The 13952-nt window shown below is 46.3% G+C and overlaps 1 protein-coding gene across 1 annotated transcript in view; it reads right to left on the bottom strand.

Moving 5' to 3' along the window:
- The window catches only part of LOC124596237, a 214157-nt gene that overhangs the window by 101348 nt on the left and 98857 nt on the right, over window positions 1-13952 (bottom strand). The window contains exon 3 of the mRNA XM_047135301.1: window positions 4869-5026. Coding sequence (XP_046991257.1) covers window positions 4869-5026 — 158 coding nt within the window. The remainder of the gene's footprint in view (window positions 1-4868; window positions 5027-13952) is intronic.

The raw sequence follows: 13952 nt of genomic DNA on the forward strand, positions 1-13952 counted from the left end.
TTATTACCGGTAGGTTCGAACAACATGTAAGTGTTACGGAGCTGCTTCGGGAACTCAAATGGGAATCCCTGGAGGAAAGGCGACGTTTCTTTCCGAGAAACACTATTGAGAAAATTTAAAGAACTGGCATTTGAAGCTGATTGCCGAATGATTCTACTGCCGCCAACATATATTGCGTAAGGACACCGAAGATAAGATACGAGAAATTAGGGCTCATACGGAGGCATACAGACAGTCGTTTGTCCCTCGCTCTGTTTACCAGTGGAAAAGTAAAAGAAATGACAAATAGAGGTACAGGGTACCCTCCCCCACGCAGCGTACGGTGGCTTGCGGAGTGTCTATACAAGGTGTTACAAAAAGGTACGGCCAAACTTTCAGAGAACATTCCTCAAATATAAGTAAAGAAAAGATCTTATGTGGACATGTGTCTGGAAACGCTTAATTTCCATGTTAGAGCTCATTTTAGTTTCGTCAGTATGTACTGTACTTCCTCGATTCAGCGCCAGTTGGCCCAATTGAAGGAAGGTGATGTTGACTTCGGTGCTTGTGTTGACATCCTACTCATTGCGCTACAGTACTAGCATCAAGCATATCAGTACGCAGCATCAACAGGTTAGTGTTCATCACGAACGTGGTTTTGCAGTCAGCGCAATGTTTACAAATGCGGAGTTGGCAGATGCCCATTTGATGTATGGATTAGCACGGGGCAATAGCCGTGGCGCGGTACGTTTGTATCGAGACAGATTTCCACAACGAAGGTGTCCCACAGGAAGACGTTCGAAACAATTGATCGGCGTCTTAGGGAGCACGGAAAATTCCAGCCTATGACTCGCGACTGAACGAGGCAATTCTTCGTGCAGTTGACGACAACCCTAACGTCAGCGTCAGAGAAGTTGCTGCTGTACAAGGTAACGTTGACCACGTCACTGTATGGAGAGTGCTACGGGAGAGACAGTTGTTTCCGTACCATGTACAGCGTGTGCAGGCACTATCAACAGCTGATTGGCCTCCACGGGTACACTTCTGCGAATGGTTCATCCAGCAATGTGTCAATCCTCATTTCAGTGCAAATGTTCTCTTTACAGATGAGGCTTCATTCCAACGTGATCAAATTGTAAATTTTCACAATCAACATGTGTGGGCTGACGAGAATCCGCACGCAATTGTGCAATCACGTCATCAACACAGATTTTCTGTGAACGTTTGGGCAGGCATTGTTGGTGATGTCTTGATTGGGCCCCATGTTCTTCCACCTCCGCTCAATGGAGCACGTTATCATGATTTCATACGGGATACTCTACCTGTGCTGCTAGAACATGTGCCTTTACAAGTACGACACAACATGTGGATCATGCACAATGGAGCTCCTGCACATTTCAGTCGAAGTGTTCGTACGCTTCTCAACAACAGATTCGGTGACCAATGGATTGGTAGAGGCGGACCAATCCATGGCCTCCACGCTCTTCTGACCTCAACCCTCTTGACTTTCATTTATGGGGGCATTTGAAAGCTCTTGTCTACGCAACCCCGGTACCAAATGTAGAGACTCTTCGTGCTCGTATTGTGGACGACTGTGATACAATGCGCCATTCTCCAGGGCTACATCAGCTCATCAGGGATTCCATGTGACGGAGGGTGGATGCATGTATCCTCGCTAACGGAGGACATTTTGAACATTTCCTGTAACAAAGTATTTGAAGTCACGCTGGTACGTTCTGTTGCTGTGTGTTTCCATTCCATGATTAATGTTATTTGAAGACAAGTAATAAAATGAGCTCTAACATGGAAAGTATGCGTTTCCGGACACATGTCCACATAACATATTTTCTTTCTTTGTGTGTGAGGAATGTTTCCTGAAAGTTTGGCCGTACCTTTTTGTAACACCCTGTATATATGTAGATGTTGATTCGTCACTCCAAACCAATCGTTTCCCTTCATCCACTGCCTAGTGTCGCCACTGTTTATACCTCCTCAAGCACCGGTTAACAACGATTATAGAAATATGTGGTTTATGAGAAGCTGCTCGACAGTTGTGCCCCATTATTTTTAACTCCTTACCGCAGTCACTGTGCTAGCTGGACCGTTAGTAGCACTTTGGAACTCACGAGCTACTCCTTCCGCTGATATCATGCGACTTTTTATGACCACCCTCTTCAATGCTCGACGGCCCCTGTCCGATAGTAAAAACGGTCTGCTAGTCTTGACTTAATTGCTGTTTTTCTTTCGCGTTTCCACTTCACAACCATATCACCGCCGACATGGGCAGCTTTAGCAAGACTGAAATATGGCATGTTACTCAGATGACATCCCACGATTAGTTCACGTTCGAAGCCAATGAGCTCTTCTGACCGATCCATTCTGCCATTACTCGTTCTCTACTGACAACACAAGAGTTTCGGCCTCCTTTTATTCTTTTTCAAATGTGTGTGAAATTTTATGGGACTTAACTGCTAAAGTCATCAGTCCCTAAGCTTACACACTACTTAACCTAAATTATCCTAAGGACAAACACACACACCCATGCCCGAGGGAGGACTCTAACCTCCGCCGGGACCACCCGCACAGTCCATGATTGCATCGTCTGAGACCGCTCGGCTAATCTCGCGCGGCTCCCTTTTGTTCTGGTGGGCCCGCTTCTCGTGACCTTTAGTGGTCAATTCAGCATTGCAAAGGGTTGTTCGGATACATTTGACCAGGTAATTTATGTGCGGTCTCCTTTACAGGTGAAGCATCTTTCCTAAAATTCTTCTTCCGTCAAGTCAAAGTCGCCTTTCAGCCTTGTTGGCCAAAGCATTATGTTCAGAGCTCACATCAATGAAGAGCAGTGGGCGGAATAAAGAACAGTTCACTTCGCGATGTATCAATGCCATGCGTCACTACTCCAAGCGCGTACGTGAAGTGTAGGGAACTGGGAGTGTTAGGTGAGCGACAGTTACCAACACGCAGTTGGTAACAGGGTTTCCCTTTTCGCCAGGTAACCTAACAATCCAGGAATGTGACCTGTATTTCGGATGCGAACAGCTGATAGAAAGTCTATGTAGAACATTCCTCTTGTCAATAACTTCAATTTATGACTGTTAAATCATAAAAGCACTGAAGCTGACACGATGATACTGATATACACTACTGGCCATTAAAATTGGTACACCACGAAGATGACGTGCTACAGACGCGAAATTTAACCGACAGGAAGAAGATGCTGTGATATGCAAATGATAAGCTTTTCAGAGCATTCACACAAGCTTGGCGCCGGTGCCGACACCTACAACGTGCTGACATGAGGAAAGTTTCCAACCGATTTCTCATACACAAACAGCAGTTGACCGGCGTTGCCTGGTGATGCCACGTGTAAGGAGGAGGAATGCGTACCATCACGGTTCCGACTTTGATAAAGGTGGAATTGTAGCCTATCGCGATTGCGGTTTATCGTATGCAACATTGCTGCTCGCGATGGTCGAGATCCAATGACTGTTAGCAGAATATGGAATCGATGGGTTCAGGAGGGTAATACGGAACGCCGTGCTGGAGCCCAACGGCCTCGTATCACTAGCAGTCGAAATGACAGGCATCTTATCCGCAGGGCTGTAACGGATCGTGCAGCCACGTCTCGATCCTTGAGTCAACAGATGGGTACGTTTGCAAGGCAACAACCATCTGCATGAACAGTTCGACGACGTTTGCAGCGGCATGGACTATCAGCTCGGAGACCATGGCTGCGGTTACCCTTGACGCTGCATCACAGACAGGAGCGCCTGCGATGGTGTACTCAACGACGAACCTGGGTGCACGAATGGCAAAACGTCATTTTTTCGGATGAATCCAGGTTCTGTTAACAGCATCATGATGGTCGCATCCGTGTTTGGCGTCATCGCGGTGAACGCACGTTGGAAGCGTGCATTCGTCATCGCCATACTGGCGTATCACCTGGCGTGATGGTATGGGGTGCCATTGGTTACACGTCTCGGTCACTTCTTGTTTGCATTGACGGCACTTTGAACAGTGGACGTTACATTTCAGATGTGTTACGACCCATGTCTTTACCTTTCATTCGATCCCTGCGAAACCCTACATTTCAGCAGGATAATTCACGACCGCATGTTGCAGGTCCTGTATGGGCCTTTCTGGATAAAGAAAATGTTCGAGTGCTGCCCTGGCCAGCACGTTCTCCAGATCTCTCACCAATTGATAACGTCTGGTCAATGGTGGGCGAGCAACTGGCTCGTCACAATACGCCAGTCACTACTCTTGATGAACTGTGGTATCGTGTTGAAGCTGCATGGGCAGCTGTACCTGTACACGCCATCCAAGCTCTGTTTGACTCAATGCCCAGGTGTATCAAGGCCGTTATTAAGGCCAGAGGTGGTTGTTTTGGGTACTTATTTGTCAGGATCTTTGCACCCAAATTGCGTGAAAATGTAATCACGTGTCATTTCTAGTATAAAATAATTCGATCGGAATAAAAAGACTGTTTTTGTGAGAAGTAGAACTTGGTGGATTATTGTGTCTTGAACTGACTAACCCAAGGGTTAGCGATCGTTATAATGTCTTGCTAAGATGTCGATACCAGTAATGATATCATTTATTTGATCCGAGGCTGAGATACATTTAAAAAAATCGTGTGCTCTGAAGCAACGAATGCTTAATGCTTGCGTGAAAGTGCTCTATTGACATGTTCATGTTCAAGAATAGTATTTACTGTCGTTACACATAACCGAATAGTACAAAGTTTCATTCACATACTATGCTAGACAGGGTGTTCACGTCACTACATTTAGCAGAGTCAAGACACAAAGCAACAGTGCTCTGAAGTCTTCTGTCTTCCAAAGATTTTCAAGAAAGATCTGCATGTATTGTATTGATCAACAGACCTATCGCTCCAGGGTCCTGCGAAAGCGACAGCGACGGCGGGCAGCAGGAACTGCAGGAAGGGCTTCCAGGTGGCGATGCTGGAGACGTGGGCCTGCGCCGCCTGCTCATCTGGGCACTGCTGGCCCATCTCCTCTGGCTGCGCGTCTGGCCAGCACGTCTGGGGACAGCAATGCGTCTGGGTGAGGCAGAGGCAGAGTGGAGAAACAGATGGAAAACAGAAAGAAAAAGTTAGAGGGGATGTGCATGAGTGAGAGGGAGAAAGTTAAAGAAGTTGAAGAGAGAGAGAGAGAGAGAGAGAGAGAAAGAGAGAGAGAGAGGGGGGGAGGGGAGAAAGTGAAAGAGCTGAAGTGAGGGAGAGGGGAAAGAGAGAGAGAGAGAGAGAAGGGGAAGCTTTTGGAAGGGAATTAGATGAGTGAGGGGAAGAGAAAAAGAGAAGGGGTTTGCTCACAAACAGGTAGCATTTTCATCTAGTACTTTCAGAGTGCACTACTTTTCACCTATAACACTTAACATTTTATGCTAACACTGAATGACATTAGCTTAACAAGTAGTGTAAATTATATTTATTCATCTACACTCCAAGAAAAAAAAAGACGCATCATGAAGGAATTATCCGAATAGGACGGAAATCGGTAGTGAGATGTACATGTAAAGACAAAGAAATTGTTACGATTTCAGAAAAAATTGGTGATTTAAAAGAGCTTCGCAAATTGAACTAGTCAATAACGCGTCGTTTTTGGAGCATCACCTGCGACCAGCTTTCCGAAAGAAGCGGCGACACTTACTGCGCAACCCACCCGTCACTTTGCACGACAATGCACGGGCGCATACAGCGCAAGCTGTGGCTGCTGTTATCGGTTGATGGGACTGGGAAGTACTTGTGACTTGGATTTGAGTCCGAAGATAAAGGAAACACTTCGTGGCACTCGCTTCAGAACTGTTCCAGACATTCGACAGACAGTAGACCGCTCCAATCGCAGCATCAACAGAACAGGCTCTGCTAACGGTATACTACGCCTTCCACATCGCAGCCAACGAGCTCTGCATAACGCTGGTGACTGCTTTGATGAACAGTAACAGATGCAAACATGTAACTGTTTTGTATCGGTTGTGAATAAATCGTTGCCACTATTTAAGTTCCAACCTACGTAGTAGACACTGGTAAAAATTCACTAAAAACCTTTGAAACATCCCCTTAGAAATTTTTTTTAAATGACAGTGCTGGAAAACCTCTACGTTATTTGATTTTCAAACAGTTGAGCAAGACTGAACGTACTCAGATATTTCTCTCTTTACTTATTCTGATCATCACTAAACTGACACAATATTCTTTTAGCGCAACTCAATCTGACTTTCAATAATCCCTACAAAAGAATGCCCTGACTAGCAATAACCTATACCTTTCATGAGTCACTTACCTCACAAAAATCTTCGTTACTCAAACTACTGCAATACAGCGTGCGCCAATACTGCCAGCTGAATAAAAGATTCTAACTACTGAAGGCACTAACTACTGATAGGCATAGTTAGCAAATGAAAAATTTCGATAGAGAACAAATAATGTGTTTACCTTAATAGTGTTCAAAATTCATACTTCATGACATCGAGTCTTACAAATTTCCTTTTTCTGATGGAAACACGTCCAGATCGTCCGCTCTCAAAATTCTGCCATCTCTCCCCACATCCACCACTGCTGGCGGCTCACCTCCAACTGCGCAACGCTACGGGCTGTTCACATCCAACTGCCCAACACTACAATAGCGAATATTCCAACAATGCAAACCAGCCACAGACTGCACACAGCATAGTCAGTGATTTTCATAACCTAAACAGCCTACTTACACCATTAGTGCAAGACTTCCAATACGAAATATAATAATTTCATCCACTGTTTTGTGCATTATGCAAGACATAGCAGTTGCAGTTTGCTTTCAGAATATTTCGGTTTAAATTTTGTAATTTTGGAAAGGCCGAACAGGTGCGATTATAATTGACCGAAGTATTGTCAGTACTATTCTTGATAAAATTCTAATAGGTAATTTACTATTACATCTTCGTCATCAAAGAAAGTTGGTACAAGTGGGAAAAATTTTCTATTGCCTTTATTGGAAGCATCAGTGGATACTGACAATGGACTGTTTTGATCTTTTATGTTTTACGAGAGATTTTACAGAATATGGCGCCCAAACGTTAGTCATGAAAGCATCCATTTTTGTTCTACATAAATGCACCTTTGAAACTAGCTCATTATAGGGCACGGAATCTAATTTATTGCCACAGACGAATTATAACTATGTCCATGTGTTACCGCGTGAGATTTTAATGAGTTCAACTGCAGCTGTTTTAAATCTCCCGAAAGTGGGACAAGAAATTTAGTAATGCTGCTTGAAACCTTTTTCGATCGCCCTTATAAAACGTGTTTCTTGCCAATACTGTACTGAATAAGAGCCTTCACTCCATCATTCTTTACATTAAAAGAAGATGAACCAACTGTGCGTCTGGTCTGGCGTTTGTAACCAACTGTGCGTCTGGTCTGGCGTTTGTCGTCTCTTTCACTACGTCAACTGGGAAATGTTTCATCTTGTAGCCACTTCTTTTATAACCACAAGAACCATGAAGACGTTATGTTTCTCTGAGCGGAGAATCCATATTTTATGGTAAGTTCATACACGGTCCAGTCTCGTTAAAGTTACCACCTGTCAAAAGCCTGAATAACCTCCTTTTTCAGCACGGACCTGCTGGACGAGAGTGTACGATGTTTTGGAAGATACTGACAGGGATTTTGAACCATGCCGACTCGAGAGCCTTGGCCAGCTGCGCCAAGTTTCTCGATAGAGGATCCATGGAGCGAACAGCCAACGACGTGCTCCCACAGATTATCGATTGGGTTTTAATCCGGGGAGTTTGGTGGCCAGGGGAGTACGGCAAATTCATCCTGGTGCTCTTCGAACAACAGATGTACACTATGAGCTGTGTGACGCGTTTCATTATCCTGCTGATAGATGGATTCGTGCCGAGGAAAAAAGAAACTGCGTGTGGGGGTGGACTTGCTCCCTAAGGATAGATGCATATTTGTACTGATCCATTGTGCCATCCAGAAGGACAAGGTCACCCAGGGAACAGATTCAGATTCAGATTTATTGATACATACAATAACCCACTTTCTAACACTTTTGAGTGGGTGTATTAACACTAAACATTGCTACTGTTTTTACAAAAGTGCTTCATTAATTCTGAACACACTGCAATGGAAATAAACTAAATAGTAATAAGAAACAAATGAACGGCCTCTTAGACTCTCTGGAATCCTCCCAGAGACTTGGTCGTCCCTAACCACAGGGAGGCGGGCCGCCACTACCAGGAAACCACTACATTTATAACGTGCTTTTGGTCCCTCCACCACCATACTGAGCTAACTACAACTGCAATCTACTACAAGTCAAAGACTTAAACAAACAATATACACTCCTGGAAATGGAAAAAAGAACACATTGACACCGGTGTGTCAGACCCACCACACTTGCTCCGGACACTGCGAGAGGGCTGTACAAGCAATGATCACACGCACGGCACAGCGGACACACCAGGAACCGCGGTGTTGGCCGTCGAATGGCGCTAGCTGCGCAGCATTTGTGCACCGCCGCCGTCAGTGTCAGCCAGTTTGCCGTGGCATACGGAGATCCATCGCAGTCTTTAACACTGGTAGCATGCCGCGACAGCGTGGACGTGAACCGTATGTGCAGTTGACGGACTTTGAGCGAGGGCGTATAGTGGGCATGCGGGAGGCCGGGTGGACGTACCGCCGAATTGCTCAACACGTGGGGCGTGAGGTCTCCACAGTACATCGATGTTGTCGCCAGTGGTCAGCAGAAGGTGCACGTGCCCGTCGACCTGGGACCGGACCGCAGCGACGCACGGATGCACGCCAAGACCGTAGGATCCTACGCAGTGCCGTAGGGGACCGCACCGCCACTTTCCAGCAAGTTAGGGACACTGTTGCTCCTGGGGTATCGGCGAGGACCATTCGCAACCGTCTCCATGAAGCTGGGCTACGGTCCCGCACACCGTTAGGCCGTCTTCCGCTCACGCCCCAACATCGTGCAGCCCGCCTCCAGTGGTGTCGCGACAGGCGTGAATGGAGGGACGAATGGAGACGTGTCGTCTTCAGCGATGAGAGTCGCTTCTGCCTTGGTGCCAATGATGGTCGTATGCGTGTTTGGCGCCGTGCAGGTGAGCGCCACAATCAGGACTGCATACGACCGAGGCACACAGGGCCAACACCCGGCATCATGGTGTGGGGAGCGATCTCCTACACTGGCCGTACACCACTGGTGATCGTCGAGGGGACACTGAATAGTGCACGGTACATCCAAACCGTCATCGAACCCATCGTTCTACCATTCCTAGACCGGCAAGGGAACTTGCTGTTCCAACAGGACAATGCACGTCCGCATGTATCTCGTGCCACCCAACGTGCTCTAGAAGGTGTAAGTCAACTACCCTGGCCAGCAAGATCTCCGGATCTGTCCCCCATTGAGCATGTTTGGGACTGGATGAAGCGTCGTCTCACGCGGTCTGCACGTCCAGCACGAACGCTGGTCCAACTGAGGCGCCAGGTGGAAATGGCATGGCAAGCCATTCCACAGGACTACATCCAGCATCTCTACGATCGTCTCCATGGGAGAATAGCAGCCTGCATTGCTGCGAAAGGTGGATACACACTGTACTAGTGCCGACATTGTGCATGCTCTGTTGCCTGTGTCTATGTGCCTGTGGTTCTGTCAGTGTGATCATGTGATGTATCTGACCCCAGGAATGTGTCAATAAAGTTTCCCCTTCCTGGGACAATGAATTCACGGTGTTCTTATTTCAATTTCCAGGAGTGTATTTACATATTTACAATTTTGCGCAGTAGATCTTGAGAGCGCACACGCGAACGGATTATCAAGAGGCAACCTCCACCAACACCACTCCTGACCTCCCGATCACTGCCCCAAAAATGGGAGGCCAACCAACGCGACATTCCGGCCTCTCTTCTAATCCATGTCAGCAGAAGTATAACGACCTATCCCCAGGCGATCCGACCAATGGTCGCCTCATCCCAGGACTGATTCGCTCTGTTCTGTCCAGGTTTTGCCACTATTGGTAACAGTGCAGACTCTGATGACCAGAGTCGCACTGTGTGACATATTCGTGTACTAGTTAACCTCTTACAATGTAGTCCCGCTGAGCCTCCTTTGACTTTGTTTACCAATTTTGCGAAATTGTCGAACAAGTCTCTATTCCTCAACATTTCCTCAACTTTTATCGTTTGTAAAAGCTGCCTCTCAACTGAGACAGTCTGTTCGTATATTGGACAGTTAAACACTGTATGTTCTGGCATTCCTGCGTGGCCACCACAGTCACACTCTGGTGTTGGCCTTTTTCCTATTCTATGCAGGTACGTGGGGTAGGGACCATGACCTGTAAGGGAATGAACTAGGCCCTGCAAGGGCTTCATTACTTTGTTCGTTAATCTTTCCCTTACGGTAGGTAGAAACATATCTACATACAGGGTGTTTCAAAAATGACCGGTATATTTGAAACGGCAATAAAAACTAAACGAGCAGCGATAGAAATACACCGTTTGTTGCAATATGCTTGGGACAACAGTACATTTTCAGGCAGACAAACTCTCGAAATTACAGTAGTTACAATTTTCAACAACAGATGGCGCTGCGGTCTGGGAAACTCTATAGTACGAAATTTTCCACATATCCACATATATGCGTAGCAATAATATGGCGTAGTCTCTGAATGAAATTACTCGAAACCTTTGATAACGTGTCTGGCGGAATGGCTTCACATGCAGATGAGATGTACTGCTTCAGCTGTTCAATTGTTTCTGGATTCTGGCGGTACACCCGGTCTTTCAAGTGTCCCCACAGAAAGAAGTCACAGGGGTTCATGTCTGGCGAATAGGGAGGCCAATCCACGACGCCTCCTGTATGTTTAGGATAGTCCAAAGCAATCACACGATCATCGAAATATTCATTCAGGAAATTAGAGACGTCGGCCGTGCGATGTGGCCGGGCACCATCTTGCATAAACCACGAGGTGTTCGCAGTGTCGTCTAAGGCAGTTTGTACCGCCACAAATTCACGAAGAATGTCCAGATAGCGTGATGCAGTAATCGTTTCGGATCTGAAAAATGGGTCAATGATTCCTTTGGAAGAAATGGCGGCCCAGACCAGTACTTTTTGAGGATGCAGGGACGATGGGACTGCAACATTGGGCTTTTCGGTTCCCCATATGCGCCAGTTCTGTTTATTGACGAAGCCGTCCAGGTAAAAATAAGCTTCGTCAGTAAACCAAATGCTGCCCACATGCATATCGCCGTCATAAATCCTGTGCACTATATCGTTAGCGAATGTCTCTCGTGCAGCAATGGTAGCGGCACTGAGGGGTTGCCGCATTTGAATTTTGTGTGGATAGTGGTGTAAACTCTGGCGCATGAGACGATACGTGGACGTTGGCGTCATTTGGGCCGCAGCTGCAACACGTCGAACGGAAACCCGAGGCCGCTGTTGGATCACCCGCTGCACTAGCTGCGCGTTGCCCTCTGTGGTTGCCGTACGCGGTCGCCCTACCTTTCCAGCACGTTCATCCATCACGTTCCAGTCCGTTGAAATTTTTCAAACAGATCCTTTATTGTATCACTTTTCGGTCCTTTGGTTACATTAAACCTCCGTTGAAAACTTCGTCTTGTTGCAACAACACTGTGTTCTAGGCGGTGGAATTCCAACACCAGAAAAAGCCTCTGTTCTAAGGAATAAACCATGTTGTCTACAGCACACTTGCACGTTGTGAATAGCACACGCTTACAGCAGGAAGACGACGTACAGAATGGCGCACCCACAGACTGCGTTGTCTTCTATATCTTTCACATCACTTGCAGCGCCATCTGTTGTTGAAAATTGTAACTACTGTAATTTCGAAAGTTTGTCCGCCTGAAAATGTACTGTTGTCCCAAGCATATTGCAACAAACGGTGTATTTCTATCGCTGCTCGTTTAGTTTTTATTGCCGTTTCAAATATACCGGTCATTTTTGAAACACCCTGTATGTACCCCAGGGCGGAGGCAAGTGCCCCCTCTTTGCACCTTCCATCTTTAGTCACCTATGTTACTAATTTTCAGTTTTTCATAAGAACCATATACCAATCGCAATGAACGGTGAACGAGAAAAAATGAACAGCTCCCAAAAAAGAGCGATCACCAGTGAACTAGGATTCTAGGAATATACAACAACTCCGTACTCATCGCTCCCACAGGGATCTTGAGGAAAAGATTATGCACGTAAAACAGTCTTTCTTCCCGCGCTGAAGTCCTAATAAGTGGTACAATGGGAAGAAATGGTTCAAATGGCTCTGAGCACTATGGGACTTAACATCCTAGGTCATCAGTCCCCTAGAACTTAGAACTACTTAAACCTAACTAACCTAAGGACCTCACACACATCCATGCCCGAGGCAGGATTCGAACCTGCGACCGTAGCAGTCCCGCGGTTCCGGACTGCAGCGCCTAGAACCGCACGGCCACCGCGGCCGGCCCATGGGAAGAGCTGTCTGCCATGCAATCACAGTAGTTTGCAGAGCATGGGTGTAGATGTATAGATGTAATTCGTATGTTTATTTAACACATGGCAAAACTAAAGATAAGTGTGACAAATGCCAATCACAAAATTAAGATATAAGACAAACATAAGAAATTATTAACAAATTGTTATAAAAATAAAGCAAGTGAACATTTAGCTACGTTATTAATTTCATAGTTTCTGCAGAGTTCTTCGTCGAAGGAACTTAACCATCCGCCAACCTTTGGTGAGGCCTTTATGAAGACACTGTCGTCTCCTTGGAATCTACTTATTGGGCAAGTCGTCTGTTGCCACAGGTATTGTATTTACAAATTGTTGCATCATCTGAACGCAGCGTTCAATATTCCAGTTCTGTGAAAGAAATGATAAACATGGTCTATGTAGCATGTGAAACACAGACTTCCTGTCGTGCAGACTGCAGTCTTAGAGCTGATATGTATTTCATGTACACTAAAAGCCTGAATTCTGAACCTTCACATATACATCAAGGTGGAGCCAATCCATGTCATACATTAGATCTATCCCATTTTTCCTGCCAAATGTCAAGCATTCTTTCTTTAATAGCTTTAACACTTATCGGGGGAATGCCCATAATATTTTGCAGTTTGTCAATATTTTGTTTATGCAGCCAGTAGAAGGCTGCCTGCTGCCTGATTATCAAGTCTATTGGGCATAGCCCCATGATTATCAATAGTGCATCTGTGGGACTGGTGTTGAATGCACCAATACATCTCATCAAAACATCCCCCTGTATTCGACTGACAGCAGCGGCAGGCCGCACCAGAGCTAACCTGTGGGCCCACACACCAGATACATGCCCAACTATTGGAGCCAATATACTGTTGTCATAAATATGGATTGCCTTTGAAGGTAGATGGAATCGTCTTTGTCCAATTGACATTAATTTGTTGAACAATGCCAAGGACTTAGATGTCATTTGCTCGATTTGCGGAATGAAGCTCCAATTCTCATCTAGATGCCCGCCCCCGGCAGCTGAGTGGTCAGCGTGACAGACTGTCAATCCTAAGGGCACGGGTTCGATTCCCGGCTGGGTCGGAGATTTTCTCCGCTCAGGGACTGGGTTTTGTGTTGTCGTAATCATCATCATTTCATCCCCATCGACACGCAGGTCGCCGAAGTGGCGTCAAATCGAAAGACCTGCACCAGGCGAACGGTCTACCCGACGGCAGGCCCTAGCCACACGACGTTTCAAAAATGGTTCAAATGGCTCTGAGCACTATGGGACCTAACATCTGAGGTCATCAGTCCCCTAGAACTTAGAACTACTTAAACCTTACTAACCTAAGCACATCACACACATCCATGCCCGAGGCAGGATTCGAACTGGCGACCGTAGCGGTCGCGTGGTTCCAGACTCAAGCCCCTAGAACCGTTCGGCCACACTGGCCGGCACACAATATTTCATTTCATTTATCATCTAGATATACT

This window comes from Schistocerca americana, chromosome 2, assembly GCF_021461395.2.
Source record: "Schistocerca americana isolate TAMUIC-IGC-003095 chromosome 2, iqSchAmer2.1, whole genome shotgun sequence".
Classification (NCBI taxonomy): Eukaryota; Metazoa; Arthropoda; class Insecta; order Orthoptera; family Acrididae; genus Schistocerca; species Schistocerca americana.